Source organism: Brugia malayi, assembly GCF_000002995.4.
Source record: "Brugia malayi strain FR3 genome assembly, contig: Bm_v4_Chr1_scaffold_001, whole genome shotgun sequence".
NCBI lineage: Eukaryota > Metazoa > Nematoda > Chromadorea > Rhabditida > Onchocercidae > Brugia > Brugia malayi.
The window spans coordinates 4,713,415-4,741,244 of record NW_025062475.1 but is presented as its reverse complement, the minus strand read 5'-3'; the positions used below and the strand labels follow the sequence as shown (position 1 = coordinate 4,741,244).

The following is a 27,830-nucleotide window of genomic DNA, read 5'->3' as shown; positions in this document are numbered from 1 at the left end:
CTACTTTTTCTTTTATGGAGTATGATTTGAAAAAGTGGTAAGTTGGTAATCACCAAAACTCATACGTATATCGCGACTTAACGCTTCCATTTGACTACGAGCAATCTCTTTGAGATCTTCTTTAGAAGCAAATTCATATTCATTTTCATAACCAATCGAATGAACACTGTAAAAATTCACATTTTAATTTTAAAGTTGGTTTAACGAAAATGAAAAAAAAAAAAGTTTTCAAAAATAGAGAAAAAATTTCCATCCTTTATGCTAGAATTTTCTGACAATATTATTATTCTAATGATAAATTAAAATAATTGAATGATAATTTATGCTTAACAAATATTAATTCATTTCAAGAAAGAGAAACAAAATTTTTTTCAATAATTAAAAATGAATCACATTTATTGAGAGAATACCATTGATTACTAATAATTATTATGCATTTCTTGAACATATTAATCATAATTCATAATAATTACAATAATAATTATTGTTTACTTTACTTATTCGTTTACTTTTTGATTACAAACAAAATTATTGTAAGCAAAATTATTATACAAATCTAATCTTTGCAATTATAATACAGCAAGTATTAATAAATAATAGTTATTAAAAAAAGAGAATTAATGATATGTGTATAATATTTTTTGATGCAATATTTTTGTCTATTTATATAAAAGATTTACATTTTAATCCTAAAATTTGTAAACATATCTGATGTATGTAAATATGATTTTAAGCATTACCTATTCCATCGAAGATTGCTAAAAAAAGATGGTGTGCCAATTGATGAACAGATACTATCAATATCAGCATCATTACCATTATCACTTTGACTCCACAATCTACACTTCTGTCGTTGTGGATTACTTACACCACTACATTCTCTGCAATCATTTATGTATTGTGCAATATCAGGATAGTAATAATAATATATAGCAAATTAACTAACCATCGACAAATTAATTATACTTAATTATTATCAAATAATTAAATATGACTTTTCTTTTATAGCTACAAAATGATATCATCTACATTGAGCAAAATTTTTGAACAGCACCTTAAACTTTTGTGAAGTCGTTCTAAACGATCATTGTGCATTTCAGAATCAGACCAATTACCTTCTGATTCAGCATTATCATATTCGGTGTGACAAGCACTTGATATATCTCTTCTTTAAAAAAACATTAAAAAGATCAAAATTCAAAATTTCAAAATTTTATTGATTTAAAATTTAAAATGATCGTTTTGAATTAATTAGCTGAATAAAATTTTATGTTATCTTTACAACTTATCATTTTTAATTTACCTCAAACTTTTCGTTGAGGTAGAAAGTGCAGTTGGAAACGGATGATCTTCAGGTGTCGGATTAAAATCAGCAATAGCTGTTAACTCAGCTAACATTCGATCAACACGACTTGCTGCAGCAGCAAGCTTATCATTTCCATCAAATATTCGACTTGTATCCGATGTCATCGATCGGTTCAACCAACTTGGAGTTCGTCTCATATAAAATCGAAGACGACGATTTCGTTCTGGTGTCACTGATTGATTACACTACAAAAATGTATATCATATCATTTTATGTTTCATTCATTCATTAATCCACTCATGGAAAAAAATTCAAATTTTAAATTTAATTAAATTTTATTTTCCATCATTAAAATATGTGCAATTTTTTGTGCTAGAAACATATGAAATGACTGTCTAATATTTCTATTGAAAAAAGAAAATCAATATAATAAATGAATGCTATTTTAAAAAAGAAGGAAAAAATGATTTAATACTCTTTTTCACTAATTTCTCTATGAAATTTTTAAAAATTTCGCTTCAGTTTTTTATGGAAATTTTTGTTTCTCATTTTGTGAGAAATTTTTTATAAAGTGTCTGCAAAATATTCATTTTTTTTTTTAAATTATTAACTTAACTTATTCCAAATTATTAATGGAATTTAAAAGTTTTTCAATTATTAATAGAATATTGCTTGCATAAACTTGTATAAACAAAAAAAGAAAGGCGAAGAGAGGAAATGAAAAGAAGAAAAAAAGAATATATACGCATAAAAGTTACTATAAGTTAATTTTTTTGATAAAATAATTCAAAATATCTGGTTGAAGTTTATTTCAAATTATTAGTAAAATTTCAAAATTTGTTTGAAAAGAAAAAAAAAAAGGAAAGAGGAATATACTTGTGAATCAGACGATATATATGCTTGAGAATCGAAATAATTTTCATTAACATGTGCTGAAAGTTGAACTGATGAAGTTGATGGTTGTGTATTATTTGCAAATTCAGCATTTTTTTCATACAATAACATTTCCGGTGTAATCCATTCCATTTCTGAATCCGTTTCAACGCCAACATCGATTGAATATACTTCAGATGAAAATGAGGAATTCATTGAAGCAAACATCTAAAAATAATTAATATTGATCGCAGTAGATGGTAATTGAATTTCGAACTAATCATATATCATTTTTAAACATTTTTACATTTACAAATAAAAACAAAAACAAAACAAAATTGAAGGAATACATTTTAATTCAATGAAAAAGAAAGAAATAAATAGACTAAAAAAAACTTTTTTTTTTTGAAGAAATACATTGAAATAAAAATAAAGAGATAATTTAAATAAACCTCTAATGGATTTTGTGATGTTGAATTTTGCTCTGGTGGTAAAGATAATGAATTAATATCTGTTTCATCAGCCTGATAACTGGTATCCGGATAATTATCCTCGAATACATATGCATTAAGTGTTCGTGAAATTTTGATTGGCCTTGAATCAAAATTAAAATTTCTTGGCCTAAGTGCTAAATAAATTTCCTCGGATACCATAATACCGTAACAATTTGCATGTTGCATTAAGGTACGAGCACCCAAGCACGGCATACCAATTAATTCATATGTAGGCTTTTGATTGTTAATAACAGTTGATAGAACTGATCCGCAATCAATACCTTAAATAAATCTCATATTACATTGTCTTCAATGCTTTTTCTTTAATTTATCTGTTTAAAAAAAAATTTCATTAAATTGTGTATTTAAAATAACTTTAAATATAGTTTAAAAGTAAATTTCATTAATTCATAATTTTAGTTTAAATTTGTTTTTCTTTTTGAACAATAAATAAAAGAAGTAATCAAGTGTATATGGAAGAAGTAAAACATTTTCGCAAATATTATCTTTTTGTATTTATTAAAATTAAATTAACTTTATTGGTATGTTGCATTAGACCAAAAAAAAAAAAAAAAAAAAAAGAAAGGAAAAGAATAAATTATAATTATTAATAAATAATTAGATATGAAAAATCATTTCAAACAAAATAAAATTTCTAAATTCCACACACATTTTGATATCAAACAGAATGAAACCTCAATTTCCATTACTATGCGTTATTCAAATTTAAACGTATAAAAGAAATGTTATGTTAGTAATTTATGTTTAAAATTAAATTAGCTTGCCGATATTTAATGAAATGCCATGATCAGCTGCAAATGCTGAAATATCTAATGCAAATTGCGTAAGCTCAGCAAGTAAGTCACCAATTGTTGATGGCGTATCGTGAACCTGCAAATTATTTCAAAAATTTAATTATAGAAATTATTATATATCTTTTTATTATATATATATTTTTTTAAAAAATTGTTTTATTTGCACTTTATGAATAAACATTAGAAAAATGAACATTTTTACAAAAATCTGGGATGACACCCACTGCAACAATATAATTTTTTTGGCATCCTCGAATTTTCTCAATTCCACGATGTTGCATAACAATCTAAAACAGATAAAGCATTTCTTTACTGAAATTTCTGAAATAATGACATGAAATAATTTAAATAATCCTAAAAGTTAAGTGAAATGTAAAATTCCGCAAAGTTATAAACAAACATATTTACCTGATCAAAAATGCATATTAAATTTTTAAGATTTCGTACGGCAGTTTCACCATTATCATCATCGCTTAAAATCTATAAATGAAAAAAAGAAAAAAAAATTAGAAAATAGAGAAGAGCAATTCAAACCCAATTACTTCCAAATTTAAAAAATAAGTTATAATTTTTTCTGTTATTTTCAAGTAAATTTTTCCAGCCATTTTTTCCAAAACATTTTTTAACTATTTACCCAAAATTTTTTTACAAAAATTTTTGTAATTTTTTTTATAGAAGAAAGATTTGTGTTTATAATTCGTATTCACCCATCAAAAAATTTTCAAACAACAATTAAATTTAATTCTTTATATTTAAAAAGAATTTTTCTTTTTTTCCTCCTCAGTAGCACTTTATCAATTTTAATTAAATGATAATGGCATACACTGATATGAGCTATGCCAACACTATGACAAATATGATGGTAAAGATCAGATTTGCTTGGAAAACTCTGCGCAATATGCGACGGTAGAGCATTTTGAAGCATTTGTTGATTAGCTAATTCAATTCGTTCAGCATTTGATGTCTCATCTAATTCCTAAAATTAATTAATTAATCATTAATTAATCATAATGTTCTTCATAAATCTATTTACATCGCTGTAATGAATCCTAACTGAGATCAAAATGCTAAAGTTAATCATCAAAAAGTAAAGAAAAGGGAAAAAGAAAGCAAATGAAAAATTGATTAAAAAAAAGAATTATTTATTCATAAAATAAATCCAATCAATTTTTTTTTTCAGTAAGATTTTTTTCCCTTTTCTGCCTTTCTTACCAATTAAAAAAGAGCAATTAAACAGATTTTCATTTAATTAATCAGTAATTGCAATTTATCAGTAATAATATAGATCTCATAGCTTTCCAAAAAAAAGAAAAGAAATGGTAATTTCTTCTTTCTTTTTTTTTTGCACAATTCATTTCTAACAGAAAACTAATCTTAAGCTCAAATATAACTTACCTTAAGTTTTGACATAAATTCAAGCCGCAAAATCCGTTCATTTCTTCGAAAATGAAGAAAAATAAGCAATGACAACATGAAAAGGCTACTTAATAATTCTAATTCAATATTGTTTACTCTATAAATAAATCAATTATACGTGCGAAATTTATAATTACAATATTATTATTACAATATGCAATATTAAGTTTCATTATAAGTTCAACTATCAGTTAAATTTTTAATTTTTATTAACCAGTTATATTTTAACATGTCACATTACTATATTTTATACACTCAAATTATCAAAATTAAAATTTAAATATTTTGTTATTATATATCATTACTACTTTATTAATTCATTTTTACTTGGAATATTTCCAAACAGTTCTTTTTTTCCCCACACTAAATATTATTTGCTTTTCCAATACTTATATGTAGAGTAAATAAATAAACCTGAATGCTTCAGATAAATTTTAATGCAATTAATAATTTGATATAGATTTTAATGTATTTTAAAAATTAGTAATATTTGTTAATCGTTTTCAAAAAAAACCCACAGAAAGAAAGAAAAAATCTCTTATTTTAAAGTCTCTTCATTTTTCTCCTTTTTTTTCAGAAAATTTAGCAATTTCTTTTTTCCTCGAGAAAAAGAAATCAATGAGGAAATTTTGAAATTTTGAAAAATTTCCAGTGTATTTTACAACCGAACTTCTTAATGTAAAAAAATTCAAATTTGTTTTCAACACAAAGTTTTGTAAAAATGAATAGAACTGTGTAACGTTGGATATGATTAAGTGATATTGTTTAATATGCTCACGTAATACTATTAAATGATATGTTTACGTTCACGTAACATTTCAGTACTACTGTTAATGGATATACAGTTTACTGTTACGCTTACGTATTAATTACTGTTTAGTAATATATGCTCACGTAGTACTTTTTAATGATATATGGTAATTGCTTAATACTCATGTAAGTATTGCTTAATATTCACATGGTAGATTACATTTTTTGTTGCAGTACTGTCATTTTTGTTTTTTGTAAAGAAAAAAAGACAAAACAAATGATATTCTAATTTTTTCAAAACAAATTATCTACATACTTAGGACTGATTAGAATATAATAAAACTAATTCAATAGTAATATAAATGAATTTAAAAAATTTCATTTCTTGTATTTGAAAAATTTATAGAATTTCAATTTTACATTATTTAATCTTTGTGGATTTAATAACGAGAAATATTTTATATAGTAATTATGTAGACCGCTTTAAATGAAACAAGTTTCAAATTTTAGCTAATTTTTTTTTTTTTTTTGGACTTCCAAAAGTTCTACAATGGGGTAAATTTTTAGCTGAAAATTTTAAGTTCTAAGAAAAACAAAATTTGTAAATTTACTACATAGAAACAATTTTTTTTGAGTAAATTTTAACCAAAAAAAAATTTCGATAAAATTAGTTTCTTTTTTAAAAAAAAAAAACGAAGAGAAAAGAAATCACTTATTTTCTTTACTTTCCCGCTCTTTCATAGTTATCCAACGAGTGAATTTGTTTCCAAAAAAAAATTTCAGCTAAGATTAAAAATGGGAAAAAAAATGCATAAATTATTCAAGTAATGGATACATTCAATGAATGAATGAATGATCTTTGGTCAAACATTCCATTCATTTCGAAAACTTTTGAAATAAAATGAATGCAAATTTTACATTCATTTCTTCTTTCTTCCTTCATTTCTCTTTCTCCCTCTCTCTATGTCCCTCCTTGTCTTTGCTCAAGCAATTGTATTATCGCTTAAAAAAAATTTTTGTAGCTTATATTATCGAAAATTTAATAGTTTAAATAAAGTACTTTAAAGTTTAAATTAATTGATAATTTATCATTTGAAGCAATTTCAACTTTATATTTAACATCATTTTAATGTTAAACGTGTAATTTATATTAGCTTAATTATTTGTCGAAAATTATTGCAAAATTTTTTGATTTATAATTAGAAGGTAGTATTGCAATAACTTATTATCTTTTTTTTTTTTTTAAATTGCAATAATATAATAATTATTTTCTCATTAATTCGGCTTTTTAAAGAAAAAAATAGCTCATTTTCTTGTAAAACATAAATTGTAAAATAATTTTAAAAATATTTTCGACAACAATGACAAATTAATTAATTAAATAAATAAATATTACCGAGAATTGTAAATGTTTGTTGAATTAATGGAAATATTTTTCATAAAATACGAAAAGAAAAAGTGCTCACGTAACAAATTGCTCGTAATTGACGTAAAGCATCGGATGGGTAATAAATGTATGACAAGAATATAGCGCAAATGCAACTAGCAATGCGCCAAATAGTACCAATGACGGGAAACGTACGAAAACAGATGTGAGAAGCATCCAAAAGGCACAATTAAGTTGTGAAAAATGTACAATACCACATTCATCTAGCGGTGTCAAATTTGAATTTTGTGGACAGGAAAACTGAAATTGATCGAAGTTTTGATCAATATTAAAATGAAATATAAAATTAAACGAACCAAACTTTAACTTAAAAAATAAAGTAAAAATTAAACTTTAACTTAAAAAATAAAGTAAAAATTAAAGAAAAAAAAAAAATTATACATTGATAAAGAAAATAGCCCACTTATATATTTTTGAAAAATATGAATAAAGATATGAAATAAATTTTAATTAAATTAAAGACTTATCCTGATATATTCACTCATTTAACCCTACAGCATTAGTTTACGAATAAAATGTTTTCTTTTTTTCGTTTTTTTTTTCTTTTTTTAATTAGAAAAAAGATGAAAGGAAATAAAAAAAAAAAAAGGAAAAACAAACTGCATTAACAATGCCGCATATAAATAAAAGTGATATAATTAATAAAATAATAACTGTATGACCAATAGCTGTCCTCGTTATAAATTGACAAAAATTCTGAAATTTTTTTTAATTTTAAAAGAATAAAAAGGAAATGAAAAAAAAAATTAATGAAAAATTAAGATAAATCATAAACCTATCGAATAATTTTCACAGTTAAATTCATCACAATTTTGTTACATGTTAAATGATCTGAAAAAATGAAGGAGCAAAGTAATTTTCAACAACTTTGGATGTTTTTTTTTTTTTTTTTTTATTTATTATTATTGCTATTATTACTATTATTATCATTAATATTATTGTTGTCATTATTGTTGTTAGTTACTACTAATTATTATTAACGTAATTATTAATTTTTAACATTATTGCTTTTATTATTATTTAATTATTGTTAATTATTATTATCATAATATAGCTACTATTATCAACATTATTATTAGTTACTATTATAATTATTAATTATTGTTGGTATTGTTACATAATTATTATTATTACTATTACTATTACTACAAACCATTAATATTAATTATTACCATAACAATAATTATTAGTTCTGCCATTAATGTCATTAGTTATTATTAACATCATTAATTAGTATTATAAATTATATTATAATTATTATTATTACTACTCTAATTGCACAAAACAATTTATTGATGCTTTTTAAAAAAACATTTTAATTCCTTTTTCCCTTTTTGATAAAAACACTAAATTCAATTCAAATAATTAATTATACCGTCACAGTTTATTTATTTTAGAATTGCAAATTATCATTTGTTATGTTACGTTACGAATTATTTTCCATCTTTAATTTACTAATGGTATAATAATAAATTGAATAAATTGTAATAAATAGCAATAAAATTAAAAAAGCTGTCATGATTGAATAATTGATTATAACAAACATACTTGGAAAAAATTTGCATAAAGTGTGAGTAATATCATAAAAATGATAGCCAATGATATGATAATCATAATAAGCGTTGAAATTTGCCTAAAATATAATTCTTACCATAATGCAAAATTAAGAAAGAAAATTTTATTGATATTAAGCATTAATTATAGCATAAATAAAAAATTAAAATAAAAAACTATATAACATTGATTATATTATATCATATCATATCATAACAAACTAACCTTGGCAAAACCAAAACATGATAAATACCATAGACAACAAGAAAAAGTATACTGATAGCTAATGCTGGCACAAACCACTGATCAAATTGTATTTGATACTAAAATGAATAAAAATATTTTAAAAATTTGTTAGTTTTTGTCTTTTCTACCAGTTATGTGAATAATATGAAAAGTGAAGCAGAAGAAAAAATATGAAATAAATATTTGTACCAATAAATTTAAGCTGAATATTTAAATTCAAATTATAAATTTTTTTTTTGGTGCTATAAAAAAGCAGTCATCCATTTGTTCGTTTTTTTAACCACATTTTTTTCTCTAAAATTCAATTTTAGGGAAACAAATGTAAAATTATCAAACAGTTAGCACTATTTAATTCATCAAAAATGCTAAAAAAAAATAAAAGGTAAGAAAGGAATTGAAATTATAATAAATTTATCAAATGCATCTAAACTAAATATTTAATTAAATAATTAATTAATTAATAATAAGTTAGTTGACCGCTTTTTCCATTTGTTGATTTCGAAAGCATAATAACCAACTGTGCATTACACTTCTGCCAGTATTATCTTTATCAGTACTTTTTTTTCCATTCATCAATGATAATTTATCCATTCGTCTGTAATTATAATTTAATTTAATCATTTCAAAAATCTATTTTAACACTGCAGAAATTTTATTACCATTTTATTTTTTCCATAAATTCAGTCATTTTTCCTTTTTTCTTTTTTTCTTTTTTTGTCAACGTTCCCTTAACATTCAATCAAAATTTGATTGTAAAAAGCAGACTAATAAATTCTTTCGTGCTATTATATTTGGTATTTAATCCATTTAAATAACTTTTTCTAAATTAGAAAAACGTTAATAAACGATTGCCAGTACAAACTTAATCAAATTCCCTTAAAAAAAGTAGAAATAATAGAAATATTAATCAAACTTTTACAAATTTTATTACGCCATTATTATATTAGCGTATTTTAATATTTTATTTCAAAAAAAAAAAGTTTGATATAACATTTAATTGCACACTTATCACTACAATACTTATTTAAATAAATTTGCACAAAACGACAAACTTTTTCCGTCGTCCACCCATTGTAGCATTATTCTTAAGTAAAGTATCATTAGCCGATGATATTGTTTGTAATAGCCTATTAATTGCTTGTGGTATTGTAACTAATGAAAATCGTTTCAAATTTGGAAATAATATTGATGATGATAAATTGCTATCACAATAATAATATTGATCATTTGTAAGGCGCCAAAGTTGCCCACATTTTTCAAATCGAAAATTACATTCAGCTTGACGCTTTGCCCCATCTGCCATATATATTCCACTGAAATATCTTTTAACAGATTTAGTTTTTCGCTTTTTAAAAAAAAAGAAAAAATAAGAAAAAACAAAGTAGAAACTATATATATATTCCATTGAAATACTTTTTCTTTTTAGCAATTTTAATTTTTTGTTTAAAAGAAAAAAAATAAGGGAGTGAAGTAAAAAAAAAAAATCAAATTTATGATTAAAGCCCAATTTACAATAAAAATTAGAGAATAATACCTTTCAGGTGCAATCCGTTCAATGTTAATAGCTTCTTCAATCGGATATCCAATAGCATCATAATGCCATTTTGTTAAGCCAAATATTCCACACGATACGGCACCACATTCAATTCCGCAACGCAATTGCAAATCCACAATTGTTGCATCACAAAAACTCCTGCCAAAAAAAAAGGAAAAAAGTGATTGAAGCATATTTATTGAACAAATTAATTGATAAATAAATAAATAATTATAAAAATTCAGAAATGAAAAAAAAATTGGAAAAATTTTGTGAAAGAATTTAAAAAAACATTGAGAAAAATGAAGGATTAAAAAATGATGAAAGTTACTAATTAATTAAAAAATTCAACCTTATAAGTGCTTGTAAATCGCATGCAAAAGAAATTGCATTCTTAAGGTGGTCATCACGTGCTGCTGGGATACCTGAGATTACGAGAATGCCATCGGATTGTAAACGAATACAACCACATTTCTGTAATAAACTTCAATATTTAAATTATTTAATTAGTTATTTGCTTTTCATCTTACTTTCCCGTTTATATTTCCTAATTTCCATTTTATTTAACACCTATTTTGTTTATTTGTTTATTTACTTTATATTTATTTGCTTACTTCTTATTTATTGAAGACAATAATTAATATAAACAAGCATTTGCTGCTTGCTGTTATTCTAAAATGAATTTATATTTTTTCTTTCTTTTTTTGTTTTATATCATAAAATCTTATGCCTTTTGATATAAACTATATATCATATATAATGATAATTAGTGAATAAATTATATAAGCTGAAGTAATATTAAATCAAAAATTGATAGTTAACACAGTAAAAATTTTTATACAAAAAATGAGAAAAAAAAATTTAATTCGCACATAATACTTTCTCTAAACAATGAAATTTTCAACGCTCCAATTTCAAACATATTTGTGCAAAAATTTTATTAAGCAAAATTATTTAATTCAAATTTCATTTCAATTTTAATACCTAATATAACTTTCTATTTTATTGCAGTTGAATTTTTCGTTTATTTTTTACAAAAAGAAAATAAACAAGAAGGTCATCCGTTAAATAAATTACCTCAAAAAAAAAGAGGAATTGTTTTAATGAGAAAAACTGATAGAGCAAAATGAGAAATGAAATCATAGAAGGTAAATTATCAATGTGACAATGACATTAATGTTAAAGTCCTTTCTATATGTTATCAAAACCTCTCACTTCTTCATATATTTATTGATTTATTTGTTTATTTATTTATTTAATAATAATGTATTTAGCATTTTTGTTTTATTTTTCTCTGATAAATTTTATTCCGATAATAAATTATTGTGAAAAATCGCATAATCATAAAAATTTGATAAAATTAGAATATTAAATGCAGAATTATTGAAATATCTAAATTAGAAATTTCAATTTAAATTCAAAATATGTTCTCAATCATCTCCACATGTATGGATTTTATGTTTCTTAAAACGTAGAGTTTCTGTTTCAGATTTTTTTACAAATTGTTAATAGATATTTCATTCATTACGACAAATTAATCAACATTTTATTTAATTTGCCGTTTAATTTGCATTTTTCCATTCCATAATGGTACTCTCTTGCTTTCATTGTTTTGAATTAGAGAAGCAAAAAATAATAATTAAAAACTGACAAAATCAAAATTGATTAACCTTTTGAACAATTTCAAATTTATGAACATACTAGGAATATTGTTTTTTTGAAAAGTGAAAAAAACCAATTTTAAGCCATACTTTTTTTAAAACAAGTTAAATAATAACTAAAATATTTCAATTCTTTCATTTATTATTAATCCAATGATGATAGCATAGTATTATTGTGTTTTCTATTTTTAGTAAAGAAAAAAAGAAGAACAAATAAATCAATTAATGAATTGAACAAATCATCACAATTACTTTCATTTCGCTATTTAGAAATATCTTGAAATAACGCAAAAAAGAATTTAATTTGATTTCTTTTCAAATTAAACTAAATTTTTTAAAACTCCAATTAGAAATCAAAATAAAATTTTTCATCCTAATTTTTAATTGTAAAAAAAAAACTTATTTATTTCTCTTTTTTCTTTGATAATATAAGACATATATTAAATAGCTTGCCCCCTTTAATATTTTTCATTTCTTCTTTTTATTTTTTGCTGTTTCCAAAAAAAAAAAGAATAAAATCAAACTTTTTTTAGTCAGCTAGAAAAATTCTGCTAAGTCATTTTTCTAAAATCCTTCCCTCCTTTCTTTCTTTCTTTCTTTGATCCCTTTCGAAGTATAAACATATAACTTTTATTTAACAACAGCTGTTTCCATCTATTTACAAAATTTCACATCTTTTTCTCGTTAATTTTTACTATCGAACTATTATTCTCTAATAATTGCTATTATATTTTATCATACGTAAAATATAAATGAACAAAAAATGTTGAAATAATCAAAATTTGCATAATGTTACATTTTTCTTATCTTTTCTTTTCTTTAACATTTTTTTTTTTCAAATTAAAAGACGAAAGATAAAAATGTAATATGATATAAAATATCAATCAATCAATCAATCAGATTATTTCAATCTTTTTCTCACTCTTCCTTTTCTCTCCTTCGTTTTTCTTTTTTCTTTTATACTCAATCACTAAAATGGATTTTAACAAAGTCACTTTAAAGTTTAATATCCTTAGAAGTTTAAAATATCCTTACAAGCTTAAAGTAATAAAAAAAAAATCAAAAGGAAAAAGAGAGAGAGAGGAAAGAGTTCTTCTCAATAAAAAAATAATGATTTGACAACGAGAAAGTTCCTACAACATTTCAACAATTAATTTTTATTTATCTTTCTTTCTTCTTTTTTTTTTTTTTTTTATAAACAATCATTATTTTAACAAATCTGAGTTTAATATTGAAACAATTTTGCTCAACATTTTTTTTTTTCTGTTAATATTTAATAATTTGGTACTTTTTTTTACTGAATAAGAATTGCTAATTCTAGTTTACATTCTTTTGTGATAGTGAAAATAATAATTATAAAATTTAGTGGAAATTTTATAAATCAAGGATGCATTAATGAATTTAACAATTATGGAAATTGTGCTAAGAAATCAAATGCAAAAATTAAAAAAGGGAAAAAAAAATGACATTTACTTTGATAATTTGATCAATTCGAGCATTAAATTCATTCAACAATTGCGCCGAATCTTGAGCACTACAACATGACAAGACATCTTCCAAACCAACTAAGCGACAATATACAACACTGAAATTGATTTATATTTACTTTATTCATTTTAACAAATAACGCCAAATAATTAAAATAATCTTGAATATAAGACATATTCATAAAGTATGATAATATTACATTTTCTCTCACTGATGATAAATAAAATCCAATTAGATTAATTAATTGAAAATATTTTCATGAAATGTGCAGTAATTTTTTAAGTTTTTACTTTTTCTAATACATGATAATACTACATTTATTATCATTGATATGATATAATAATTAAAACAACGCTAAATGTAATAATTAATTGAAATTAGCTCAACCAAACATATCAATTTTTTAAGTTTTTTTTTTTTTTCTAAGCTATCATTTTGATTTTTTCTCAGATATCATTCAATAATGATAACACATAAATGATAATATTATTTGAAATTATGGCAAAATTATTTATGCTTTGTAAAGAAAAAATAGAAATATATACATATATTGAAAATTCCTGAAGAAAAACGAAAAAAAAAGAGAAAAACCTAGTTTGATTGTAATGTTCCGTATAAATTGTTGGCGGAGATTTAGCAAATTGTTGACGTGCTGCATGCACTAAATGTGATGGTACTGCAGTTTGCAGCAAATCCATCTGAAATATAATAATATAAAAATAATTTTAAAATTTTGTAAGTTTGTTACTTTTATTTTAATTCATTAATCAATTCAATTTGCTCCATCTATTATTCAATGTTATTCATTTTTTTTTTTTTTTTTTTTATATAAATCAAAAGAAAAAAGAAAGATATTATATATTTAAATATATACTTTATTTAAACTAAATTGATAATTTTCTGCTCAAATTTGCATATCTTATAATTTATTTTGTTGTAATATTGTTCGATAAATAATATATTGCATTGCTATCAACTATAAAAATTTACTATTTTATAACCATAATAACACTTAAATTATTTGAAATACTAACATTTGATTGACTGATTAAATGTATTCTCAGGGGAGAAAATCGGAAAGACGAAGTGGAAATTTGAACAATTGGAAAATGACTATTTGCAAAAGTAAATCATTCAATCAAATGTTATGCAGATTTTATCAAAACGAATGCTTCAAATCAAAATGAATTATTGATTTATAATTACTATAACATAATTCAGGAACGGAGAGAGAGAGAGAGAGAAGAGGAGAGGAAAACTTAGATGAATTTATATTTTAGAATAACTTAGCACTTCAGTCAGATTTACTACAAAAATTAATTTTGATTTAAATGTTGTCAATTTATTGGTTTTCATTAAATTTTCAAAATTTATTTCATTTTAAATTTAGTTTCTTCTTATCCCCTACTACAATGGAATGATGAAATAATAAGTAATTGATGATAATGCTAATAGAGGAATGAGTCATTTTACTGCTAAGATTCTCTTAAAGAAATTGAAGATTTAAATTAGTTAAATATAAAACAATATTAACTTTTCATAAATAATATAAATGCAATTAATTCTATCAAAAAACTTTTAATTGAAAATCTTAAAGTTTTTTGAATCTTTAAAGCGTCAAATTTTTTCGTTTTTTTTTTTTTTTTGAAATTCAACCAGAAATGATTGGTGCTCTTGTTGTTGCTACTTGTTTGCATAAGTATAAAACTTTGCTATTTTTTTTTTTCAAATTTCAGTTCTGATATTTGTTCAATTTTTTGAATTTTGATCATTTCATTTGGTTTTTTCAGAAATTTTTAGAAAAGGAAAAATTACAACTTTTAAGAAAATGCAAAGAAATAAAGCAATGATGGACTTTTTTTAGAGAACACATATTTAATCCAAAGAGTTTTTTAAAAAGTTTTCTAAATTCAAATTTTTCATCCAAAAGATTTCAATTCTGTCAGTGATTTTTTTCCATTTGAAAGAACAAAATGTTTATCAATATTATCAATCTAATAGAAATACAAAAAATTTGCTTCCATTGACAAATGAAAGTAAAATCATTGCTATCACATTAGCTAAAATTAAATGAAAAAAAATTAAAAAAAAGAATTATTTTTTTTCAAGTGGATAGATAAAGCTAATATTTAAAAAAATTGTAAATTAATTTCTGTAAAAAATAACTACTCGAAGACTACTTCATTTAATGAATTTCTTCAAATATTTATTCCAGTTGGAAATTTTTAAATGAAAAAAAAAAAAATAAAAATAAAAAAAATAAGAATAAAATATGAGATGCGACTGAAGCAATTAAATATTTTAGCATATAAAAAAATAATTTAATGAGGACAAAAGGGTAAAATGAAAAAAAGAAAAGTAAATTAAAAAATTTGAGAATGTAAATATAAAAAAAGAAAGAAAACTAACAAGTTTAGCATTTTCTTGCACAGCGCGTTTTTCTGCAGCAAATGCATTTCTGGCACGCAGAAATGCAGCACGGCAAATTTGTTCACGTGTTGAATATGAATAAAACCCGATGAAATGTACCCACGCATGAAAAATTGCTATTGCCAAAAACTGAAATTATATATATATATATTATTGAAGATATTTAAAAATTAAAATTATACTTTTTTCTGCTATTAAAAATATTTAAAAGTATTCTTTTTTGAAAAAATTAACTGATCAAAGTTTGATAAAACATTGAAAAGCAATAAAATCTTTTATAATTTAATACGAGGTTGTTTGCAAATAAGAAAAAAAATCTATAGTTAACATATGAAACTATGCAATATAATATTTTATCAAAAAATTTTTGTGCATAATTAAATTTCTTATTACCTTCTTTTCTTCTACTCTAGTTTACTTTAATAATAAAATATTACATTGCAAATTTCCTACATATTAATTAATTAACCAATACATTGCATATCATTTTTTTTATTATTAATTAATCAATCCACCATCTATTAATTTATGAGAGCGATTATTTTGAATTTACTGATAAAAATTTTTGGCTCAAATGATTTTATTTAATTTATTTTAAATTGCTAACAAATTAATAGCTGACTTCAACATTTCTATTTTTTGTGAACAAAAAGTCAAAAAAAAAAAAAGGGAAACAGAAAATTAATTGCACCACAATTATGAAAATCACTCAGCCAACTTATTTATTGGTTTCAAATTAAATTTTAATAATAGTAAGTTTAAGGTAAGTTGATCAAAATTAAATGTTCAGTTAATTTATTTTTTTATTTCTCTATTTAGTCTAAGTATGCCTTTTTAATGTCATTATTATCGCAATCATTTTATTTGCACCACAGCTGTTTTTTACCATTTCACATTATTCTCATTAATTAATCCATGTTTGTACGATGAAAAATATGATTCACTGACAAAGTGATATACTTAAAATATTTTAGTTTTGCTACAGACCAAACTGATTGGACAGCTTGAATTAACAAAAAGTAAGCAATGCATATATATCATTTTTTTGTGCTGTCGCAACTTTTATTGATTATTCTTCTCTTCATGAAATCTCAATGGAGCCATATCATATCACTTTGATTTATCATATATTTATTATCTTTTATTAAAAAAAGCAAAAAAAGGAAAATATTTTTTAATATTTATCATTTTATTTGTTTAATGATAAAATTTTCACAGGAAAAAAAATCATTTGAAAAAATTCACTTTTTGAAAAACAAAGTTAAATTGATTTTATAAAATAATTTCTGGAATGGATATAATCATTCTTGGAGATTTTTCTTTTCATAGTATCATAGATTATATCAATTTACTATACCTGAAGAAATGGAAAGAAAAAGTATAAATTGTCGTTAGAAATAAGATTTTGAAATAAAAGCAAAAATAAAATTATTTCAGAAACTGATTTAATGATTTTTAGTACTTGAAAGACAGGCAAAAAATACTTCTTTTTCTAAAATTATAACTTTAACGATTAATCGAATACTATATTGATTCACATTAGCTAAATAAAAACAAAAATAATTAAATTTCACAAACATCTTAGAATTTTAAATAATACATCTCATTTAATTCATTACCGTCTAAAAAATAATATAATTTTCAAAATATTGGAAAAAATATTGTAAAAATTTCAACGATTACAAAAAACGGTAATGATGAATAGGCAAATTAAATGACTTTTTTCTAAAAACATTTCTTTTTCTAAATTAAAATTCCTTTGCGAATAAATTCTTTTTTGAAAAGATAAAAAGAATCAAACATTACATATAGTCATTTATTATGATATATTTTACATTTTTTATGATACATTATGACATATTTCATTTCATACTTTTTTAACATTTAATTTTTTCATTTATTAATTCAAATAATTAAATCTTGGGCATTAAATAACAATAGAAAGCTGCGAATAATCATTTTTAAGATTAAAGAATTGTTGAAACAATCAAACAATCATTATCGAATTGTTCATTTTAATAGATTATCACGAATTGATTTTAAAAATTTGAAGCTCGTCAAGGTTATTATCACGATCTTTATCACTGTTAATATCATGGTTATTATCATCGTAAGTTCAATTTTCTTTTACTTACTATTAAAGCTTTTCTGACAAATTGGAATTAATCATTTGTTAAGAATGAGTGTTATCAAGCGTTCAACGATAGTGGTTTTTCTTTTTTTTGATCTGATATGAGATAAATCAATCCACCGTGATTAATCATTCACTACTGCAAAAATTGAAGTATTCAAATTTATGAATATCTTATCACAAAAAAAAGTTCCTGATAAAATACATTATCCATTAATGATAAGAGTTTATAGAAGTCAATTAAAAATTATGAGTCAAATAAAATTCGAATCTTTCAAAGTTCAATTTAACACTGCACAGAAAATTATTGTTCTCAATAATAATAATAATAAAACATTGCTAAATGAATAAAAGTTACAAAATGTTGTAATTAAAGAGGATTGATTTGCATTAAAACATATTTCATTCAAATTATATTCCTTTTTATAAATAATATGAATGAATGCATAAATTGAATATCTTTGCCATTGTCTTTTGCTAACTATTTAGAATTATTTTTAAACTAACATCCTTTGATTTATGCCGATTGTCCTTCAAATTTTTGAAAGTGTTTCTGATCTTTTCTTTGTTTCCCTCAATCTTAATCAAACAAAAGAATAGAACAAAAAAAAAAAAAAAGAAAAGTTCATAAGAATAGTACTGATTTAAAAAATTTTTTCATATATTTCCGCTCCTTTAATCATATTATTACACTTTCATTAGTTACATTTATTCATTCATCCATTTATAAAATGAAATAAAATAAAAATAAATATACATTTTAATAAGCAAAAAATATTTAAAGAGAATTTAACATAATAAAATTTTACCCCATTTTTCTGTGGCAAATTTTATTATTTAACGGATATATACGGACAAATTCTTTTCATATTTCCATTTCCGTTTCAAACTTTTTTGCATTTCCGTTTTTTTTCTTTTTCTCTTATTATTCCTTTATATATTCTTTTTAGTGTTAGCATTTCCGGGTTATAATTATATGAAAACGGAAAATTTTGTATTCTTTTTTATTACATTCACTTTTATGTATGTCTCTCTCTCTCTGCATGTGTCTGTCTGTCTGCATTAACATTTTATAAATTCAAATAATGTATGAAAATTTATAAATGGAGCAAAATGATTTTTGTGTGTGAATTGACGATCAAATGAAATGAATGTGCGGGTAAATAATATCAATGATAATAGATTGATTAATGCGGGTAGGTAAGGGAAGGGAAAGAGTGGGTAGGAGCGGAGGAATAAGAAGAATGAATAAACGCCGAGAAAAGAGAGAGGAATTATTAATTTGATAAATTTATTACTTCATTCATATAAACTTCTCTAAGTTCTTCTTTTCTTTTTTTTTCTTTTCGAAAAAATGTTTCGTTTCATTTTTTTTTTTATTTAATTTTGTTATTACAATGCAAATTTTGTCATTTTCTGCACCGTTTAAGATTTATTTCCGAAATAGAAAATACAATTTTTCGTTTTCTCTTTTCTTCTTCTTATTTTCAGTGATTTCTATCTGATTTTTTTTTTTTTTTTTTTTGGAAATTTTAACAAAAATGAAAAAAAAAGTAAAAATAGGAAATAAAAAATAAAGAAAAAAGAGGAGAATAGAAAAGTAAACTTCTCTGTAATGAAAATTTTTTGTTTCAAAATGTATCAGAATCTTTCTAATTTAGAAAGACAACGATAAGTATATATAATATATATATATATATATATATTATATATATATATCAAATTGAATTTCGAATTATGCCATAGTAAAATCATAAAGCAATTAACATGAAATGAGCATTGATTGTACAATCAATTTATTTAATTGATTCATTTAATCAAATTAAATTTTTGTAAAACCTATTAGTGATTTGTTTGATAAGGAAATCATAATCATAATAATAACTGATTCCGTAAAATTCGAAAATTTTGCTTTATTATACTTTATTTTATCATAAAATAAAAGTAATACATAGATGACTTTTTTTTTATTATATACATTTATATTTCATTAATTTTCCAAATTTCATGCTCAAATTCCTTTGGGAAAGAAACATTATAAAAGAGTTTCACTGAATGAGACAAATTGTAAGAAAAAAAATGTGCAACTGCTTTTTAAAATAAAATTGATAAAAGACCAAATATTTAGACAATGATAAATGACAACCACTTCTTTTTTCTTTTTCTTCGTTGCTCATTTATTAATTAATTACAATTAATGTTATATTAATAAACATTAAGTAAAAAAAGAGAAAAAAAGGAAGAGAAAAGAAAAACTGAAAATAAATACTACTGAATTTCAATTTATTAATATAATTTTTTTTTAGAAAAAAATTTAGAAAAAAAAATTTAATTTTCGTAGTATTTATTTGAAATGATAAATGAATTGAATGAAGGGAAAAATAAAAAAAATTCTTTTAAATTATTTAAGCAGAAAAAAAATAGAAAAAAAAAAAACAGTTTCATTTCCTTTTTTGTCCTACAAAATCAAACGAATTTTCAATATGAATTGTTAATTCTAAAGTTAAAAAAAAGATCGTTGCAAAAGAAAAAAACGAACACTAAAAAGCGAAACAAAGAAATTTTTAGAAAGTAAATAAGGAAAAAAAATATTAATTAATAAATTATAAAAGTTTTTCTTAAATCGTATTTCTTAACGACAAGAAAAATTAATAAAGCACTGCTTTTTTTTTTCATCGTTCCTTAGATATAAATTAATTATAATAAATTAAGTTAAGTTAAAAAATTTTCTCGATCTTATAAATTAGTGATTAATAATTTCAAACCAATTGCAGTATACATCGATCAAAATCTATTAGTTAATTAATATTATATTTTACAAATTGCCTTTTAAATTTTTACTTTCGCCTTTCACATTGTCCTCCATCATTTTACATTTACTGCTGATATTGTGGTAATGTGGTAATTATCGGGTGAAAATTGTTCTTATGTAAAAAGCTTTGCGAAACAACTGTCAAATGATATTTCTTCTCAGTAATTTTTAAATTTCAAAAAAAGAGAAAGGGAAAAGAAGTGATTGATCAGATAGTGAAAACTGCTAGCGAAGGAATGTTCATTCCATTACTATAGATCAGGATGAAATTAATTTTTGTTTAATTCATTTTCCATTTCCAAAATATTTCAATATAACTTTTTTCTTTAAAAAAAAAGATGATTGCACATTAATTAATGAATAATATAGCATGAATTGGGAATTATAATAATCATTTTTAAAAAAGAAAAAGAAAATAATGAATAGAAAATAAAAATGAATAAAATAAATTTTTATGTTTTGTTAATAAAAAACATTTAACTAATATATTTCATCATTTTAATTAATTTTCAATTGTCTTTTCCTTCCTTTTTCTAAACAATTTGTTTACTAAACAAAAAAAGCAAAAATGTAAGAATTGCGGAAAAAAAAACCATAAAATATAAATCTTCAAAATTTTAAGAACAGATATATCTCATTTAATAAAATATTTATAATAAATCAAACTTTTTCATTTTATCATAATCACAAATTTATATGTTTATGTGAGAAAATAAGTTTTGATATATTACGTGGAAAAATTTTTCTAAATTTAGAAAAATTAAATTTAGATGTTCCTTTATTTTTCTTTCTTTTTTCCACAACTATCAGAAAGGATTCTTTGAATTATTTGAATTATTTATTCAGAAAAAAAAAAAAAAAAAAAACTCTGAAAAATGCATTACCACTAACAATTTAAATTCAGTTTGTAATGTATAAAGTACACTAATGATAATACTTACAAAAAAGCTCAATACAAAAAAAAGTACGATTTAAAAAAAGAAAACGAATAAAAATTTTGAAATTAAAGAAAAAAGGAAGGAAAAAGAAACGATAGTGTTGTCTATACGCCCTTGAATTAATACCTACTCATTTACTTGCACTTAAATTAAAAGATAATTTCTTAAATTTGTAGAAAGTTTCTTTTTTTTTTAATGCTTCATACATACTTCTTTCACTTTTTTTTCAATACCTCACACTTAGTAGATTTCATCAGCTTAGGAAAATTAATTTAATTCAAAAGTGTATACAAAAATTGATTCAATGAAAAGTGTAAACAGTTTAGAGGCATAATAATTTTTTCTATTTTATTTTGGATTATTTCACTTTTAATTGATAAATTCATTCCAGTCAACGAATTTATTGCATTTTTAATCAATAAATTTATTACATTTCTAATTCATAAATTCATTTGCTGTTTAATCGATAAATTATTTCATATTTAATGAGCAGATTTAGTATTTTTTTATATGTAAAAATTTGCAAGATTTCTAATTTGAAAAAGAAATTTGGGAAAGATTAGAGGAAAGAATTTTGTACATATGGGAATGATTATTATTTAATAACCCAATCAAAGAAGGCAATCGATAAATTAATTGATTGGCAATATCTTAAATTTAAAGTGGCATTTATTTAAATGGATCTCAAGGAAAAAAAATGAGAAAGGAAAAAAAGAGGATTTTTCACTTAATTCATTTTTCGTTCCATAAAATTAAAATTCAATTAAAAATTTTTATAACAATGGTTGAATATTAAAAAAAAAAAAAAGAATAGAATTGAATTATTGAGAAATATGAATAAGTTAGAACAAAAAACAATGATTATTTATTAATTGTTAATATCAACACATTATCAATCAATTAATTATCTGTCAATTTTTTCCTTCTATTAATTGAACTAAATTAATTTATGGAAAATAGGAAATATTTGATAGAAGAAAATGAGAATTTGGTAATTATTATTTATTAGTGCAAATAGAAATAGATTTCAACATAAATAGGAAATAAAATAAGAGAAAGAAGAGAGAGAAATGATAAAAAATGAGCAATGAAACAAAAATAAGAATTAAAAAAGAAAAAGAGTAAATAAAATAGCAAAGAAAAAAGAAAAATTATAAAATAAAAAAAAATACATAAATTTAGAAAGTAATGAAAGAGGAAAAGTACGATTAATATTAGTTGATTTTCAAAAGGTTTTGTTTTGTTTTTTTTTTTAATTTTAAAAGCTCAAAATTTTCAACAATATATATGTGTTTACCTTTTAATTTATTTTCCTATTCATTTATTAATCATTCATTCAAATTTCGCTGAATTAAAATACATTTAAGTTCAAAGTTTATTAGGCAAAAGAAAATAAAAAGAAATAAGAAAGGAGGGAGGGAGAGAGAAAGGGACTGGGAGGAAATACCAACAAGCAAATTAAATTCTTCAAAACGATTCTCTTTAAAAAAAAAGGAAATTTTTCAAAAGATTTAAAAAAGATATATGAGAAAGAGAAATCATTAACTGAGCAATATTATTAGCAATAACAATGAATAATTGTTATTTCAAAAAAAAAGAAGCATTTGTTTGAAGAATTAGTACAGTGGAAAAGATGAAATAATTGAAAATAGAAACGATTTAATGTTATATTGAAAATAAGAAGTAATTTCATATTATGTTACGATGATAAATGCTTTCAATGCATATTTATGATTAGTACAGAAACAATTGCTCAAATTTCAAATATTCCTATCTTCTCCTATTCTCATATTTTTCCATACAGTAACGATTAATTATTTATTCAAGTAATTTAAAAAAAAAGAAATGATTTGAAAGCAAAAAACATAATTTAGTTTAAAATTTTAATTTATTCTTGCTATAACTCAGTTTACTGAAACAGAAGATAAAAATAAAATATCGAAAAATTGCTCAGGAAGAAACTATAAATACAAATAGTTACTTTTTTAAAGAAATATTCAAGTCAACTTTCCATCAAAATAATCAAAATTTTAAAGTTTTAAATGAAAATCCGAATTTCTCTTTAATATTAATTAGTGAATGATTAAGCAGAAGCGAAGTAAGTGCTGCAAAGGAATATATATATAATGTCAAATTGTTGATGTGCTTCAAATACTATAATTTATTAGTAACTGTATTAATTTCCTTTTGTTCTAAGCAAATTTTTTTTTTTTTTTTTTTTTTTTTTTGCAACCTTTGGTCTTAAAAAAGATTAATTAATGAATGATTAGGCAAATTTTAAATTTTAGACAAGAATAAACTGAATGGAACATTAAGCATTAATACTGGCTAGGCTGTAAATTGCAAGTGTAAAATAAAGTGAAACAGACAGATTAAGTAATTTCAAAATTTAACTAATTATTTTGAAAATATAGTCCGTGTAAAAAAAATTAATTGTGGTTAATTTAGCATTAATTTTCCTTTTGAAAAAAAAAAAAAAATTGAAAGTTCTGTTAAACCATAAACAAGAAGAAATCTGATCAGTTGGCTTATCACAAAAATTTATCACTTATCAGTTAATCATCCTTATATAAAAATGTAAATGGACTGAAAAGAGTGAAAATTTTGCATTCTTCGCTATCGTTAATAATCTCTTTCACTATTTTTCCTTTTCTCTTCCCTCTCTCTCTCGCTCTTTCTCGTTTTCACTTCTTTTCTCTCACACTTTCTCTACCTTCCATATCTTTTCTTACTAAAATTAAATGACAAAGAATTTCAAATTCGCTGAGAAAATGAGTATCAATGCAAATTTTAACAGCAAATCAATTTTTAAGCAATGATGGATTATTTCAGAATCAAAATTGAAGTTAAAATGGAAATTAAATAAGAGACAGATAAACGATGATCTGAACTATACTTTTATGCTGCTAACTTACAGCTGCTTTGTTTACTTACACTAGATAGTAAGAAGTGTAAAGTAAATTTTGTTGAATTGTGATCCGCTCAATCTGTTAATTAAAATTAATGGCATTAAACAAATTTAAACAAATGAAATATTATTATATATATTATCGATTAAATTTCTCATATTTAATTTATGATTTCCTGTTATTAATAACCGAGGCGAAAATAAATAATAATTAGTGCATGAAATTGAAAATTTTTCGGCTTTTAAAAGAGCAACAATTTTTTCAGAATTTTTGAATTAATGTATCCCAAGCAAAAAAAAGCCATAAATATGTAAAAACTTTGGAAATCAAAAAAATTTTTCAATAATAAGTAAATTATTAGTGACATGTTCAATTATATATATACAGCAATTTACATAGGTTATACTAGCATAATATTTATAAAAAATTTGAAGCAAAAAAAAAAAAAAAAAAAAAAAAAATGACAGCAAATGATTTAAATTAAGATAACAAAATAATGATAAAATAGATTGTATGAAATATTTTATCATTTGATCTTTTTTTTTCATCCTTACTCGTTTACTTATCAATTATGAAAACGGATGACAGAAGAAAAATAAAAAATATAAAATGAAAAAATATTACCTGACTCATTGCAAATGGTATTTGGGTAAGAAAAATAAGCGCCAATAATTGTAGCACTGACAAGATACAGCAAATAATTGATGAGTAAATAATTTTTATTGGTATTAGAGCATAAATTGTAAAAATTACTAATGTAGTAGGTAAAAGAGCTGAATAACCATATGGTAATAAAGCAATTGTTGTTGTTGCAACTAATTGCACAATACCATAAATTATATAACGAATAGAAGTTGGCTTAATAAGTAGAAATGCTTGTAAAACAATGCATATTATAGCACTAATTCCATTAATTATTAGCATAAAATCAAATTGTAATAAATGAATTAAAGCAGTAAATAGATAAAAAGCAGTCCAAATGCATTGTAAATGTAACAAATGCGCATGTGAGTGGAATAGAAGTGATTGCTGATAAAGTTGCTCCAATTGTTGATCACCAAATGTAACATCCATTAGGGGAGATAAAAAAAAGGAAATAAATTTTTAGCAGAAATTTAAATAATATTTAAATAAATAGTAAATAATATTGAATTTCTTCTTGTTTTTCTTTTTTTTTTTTTGTAGATTTTAATGAAAAAAAAATATGATATCACTTATTGCAATAGTAATAATAATAATAGTAATAGTAGTAATTAATAATAGAAATTATTGCTACTGCTTCTGCTATTGTTGTTTTTGCTGTTGTCGTTGTTGTGCATATAATTGTCGTCGCAATAAGTACTAATTGATAAGGTAGAAGTAAATAGCAACGGATAAATTCTTACATAATAATATCTAAAAATATTCTAAAAAAGTTTTTTTTTGGAAATGAAAAATATTAAACGAATAAAATTTTAATCAATTTATTTATTCATTTTTCCGTTCTTTCATTTCTCTTCCTCTCATTCATTCTTTCTTTTTTTTTTTTTTTGGAATCAAAAAAAAAAAATCATCTATTCATTGAAATTAAAATTATAACGCAATAAAATAAAACAAAAAATACACTCAGTATATTTTTTGTTTTATTTTATTTTTCTTCTAAAACAATAGATTTATTCTTAATTAAATTTTAATTATTCATTAATTGAAAATAAGAACAAAAAAGGAAGAGAACAAAAAGAGGAAAATTTTTTAAAAATGAAAGAATATATATAATGATGGAATAAACAAATAATAATACTAACAACCACTCATTTCAATTTTCGTTTCGTTTTAACCAGACGAAAAAGACAAATAAAAGATTTATATTTAGTGGTTTTTTGAAAAAAAAAAAGGAAAGAAGAAAAAGAAAGAAAAAGCTTCTTTTTTTTTCTTTCGTTTCTCTCTTGGTTTTTTTCTTTATTTTTTTTTTAAAAAAAAAACTAAAAAACTAAAAAAATGGGAAAAGAAAAATTGAAACTTTGTTTTTCTTTTACATTTCAATTTTAGAGGTCATTTCTTCTTTATAACAAAGAAGGAGATCGAGAAAGACAGACACACACAGAGAGAGAGAGAGAGAAAGAAAAAAATAGTTAATGATAATGTTTTAAAATAAATTAAAAGTACAAAAAGCTTTTAATTTACTGGAGATGAAAAGAGAAAAATGTGATGATTTAGGACAGAGGGAAAATGATAATGATAATGATAATGATGATAATAATAATAATAATAATAATAATAATAATAATAATAATAATAATAATAATAATAATAATAATAATAATAATAATAATAATAATAATAATAATGATGATGATGATGATGATGATGTTGATGATGATGATGATATAAATGTTTATTTATTCGTCTTTCTTTCTTTATTTAATAAATCGTTTTTTCTTTCTCTCTATCTCTATCTTTCCCTCTCTCTATTTTATTATTTTAATTAAAATTTTAGAAAATATCTGTGCTATTGCGATTTTTAAATGGTTATTATCATTATCACTATCATATCACTAGCATTAAAATGTAATACAATAAAATAAGCATGGTTATAAGGAAATAGAAATGATAAGAGAAGCTAACTAAAAAGCTAAATTTATCAAATTATAACTAAATGATCTAAATAATAGTGGTAGTAATGGATGCAATAGTAGTAAGTGGCGGTAATGGCAGTGACAGTAGTAGTGGTGGCGGTAATGGCAGTGACAGTAGTAGTGGTGGCGGTAATAATAGTAGAGCGGGCAGTACTGGTGGTATTAGTAATATTTTGTTGTTGTAGCTGTAGTGGTAAGAACGGTTACAACCGATTCAGTGGAAATTTCACCAAACCAACTGACTCATTCATCTCTTTCTTCCTTCTCATTTACTCCTTTCTGCCTCCTTGGGATAAGAGGAATGGGATGGACGAAACTAATGAAAATTAATCAACCAATCAACCAACCAACCAACCGGCCAACCGACCAACCAAGCAACCAACCAAACGACCGACCGACCAACCAACCGAC

General features: G+C 22.7%; 1 protein-coding gene across 1 annotated transcript; it reads right to left on the bottom strand.

The window, feature by feature from the left end:
• Window positions 1–12: 12 nt before the first annotated feature.
• Bma-acy-3 (Uncharacterized protein) lies at window positions 13–25,728 on the bottom strand (the record flags this gene model as incomplete). The annotated part of the gene is made up of 23 exons (XM_043076561.1): window positions 13–166; window positions 741–881; window positions 1,055–1,168; window positions 1,304–1,551; window positions 2,183–2,407; window positions 2,632–2,954; window positions 3,459–3,564; window positions 3,683–3,775; window positions 3,897–3,968; window positions 4,312–4,464; window positions 4,884–5,001; window positions 7,121–7,341; window positions 7,702–7,797; window positions 8,650–8,734; window positions 8,881–8,978; window positions 9,379–9,496; window positions 9,954–10,214; window positions 10,436–10,594; window positions 10,788–10,909; window positions 13,570–13,681; window positions 14,176–14,282; window positions 15,994–16,143; window positions 25,429–25,728. 23 exons carry the CDS (start codon window positions 25,726–25,728, stop codon window positions 13–15), a joined length of 3,576 nt encoding a protein of 1,191 aa, XP_042932495.1.
• Between the last annotated feature and the right edge of the window lie 2,102 nt (window positions 25,729–27,830).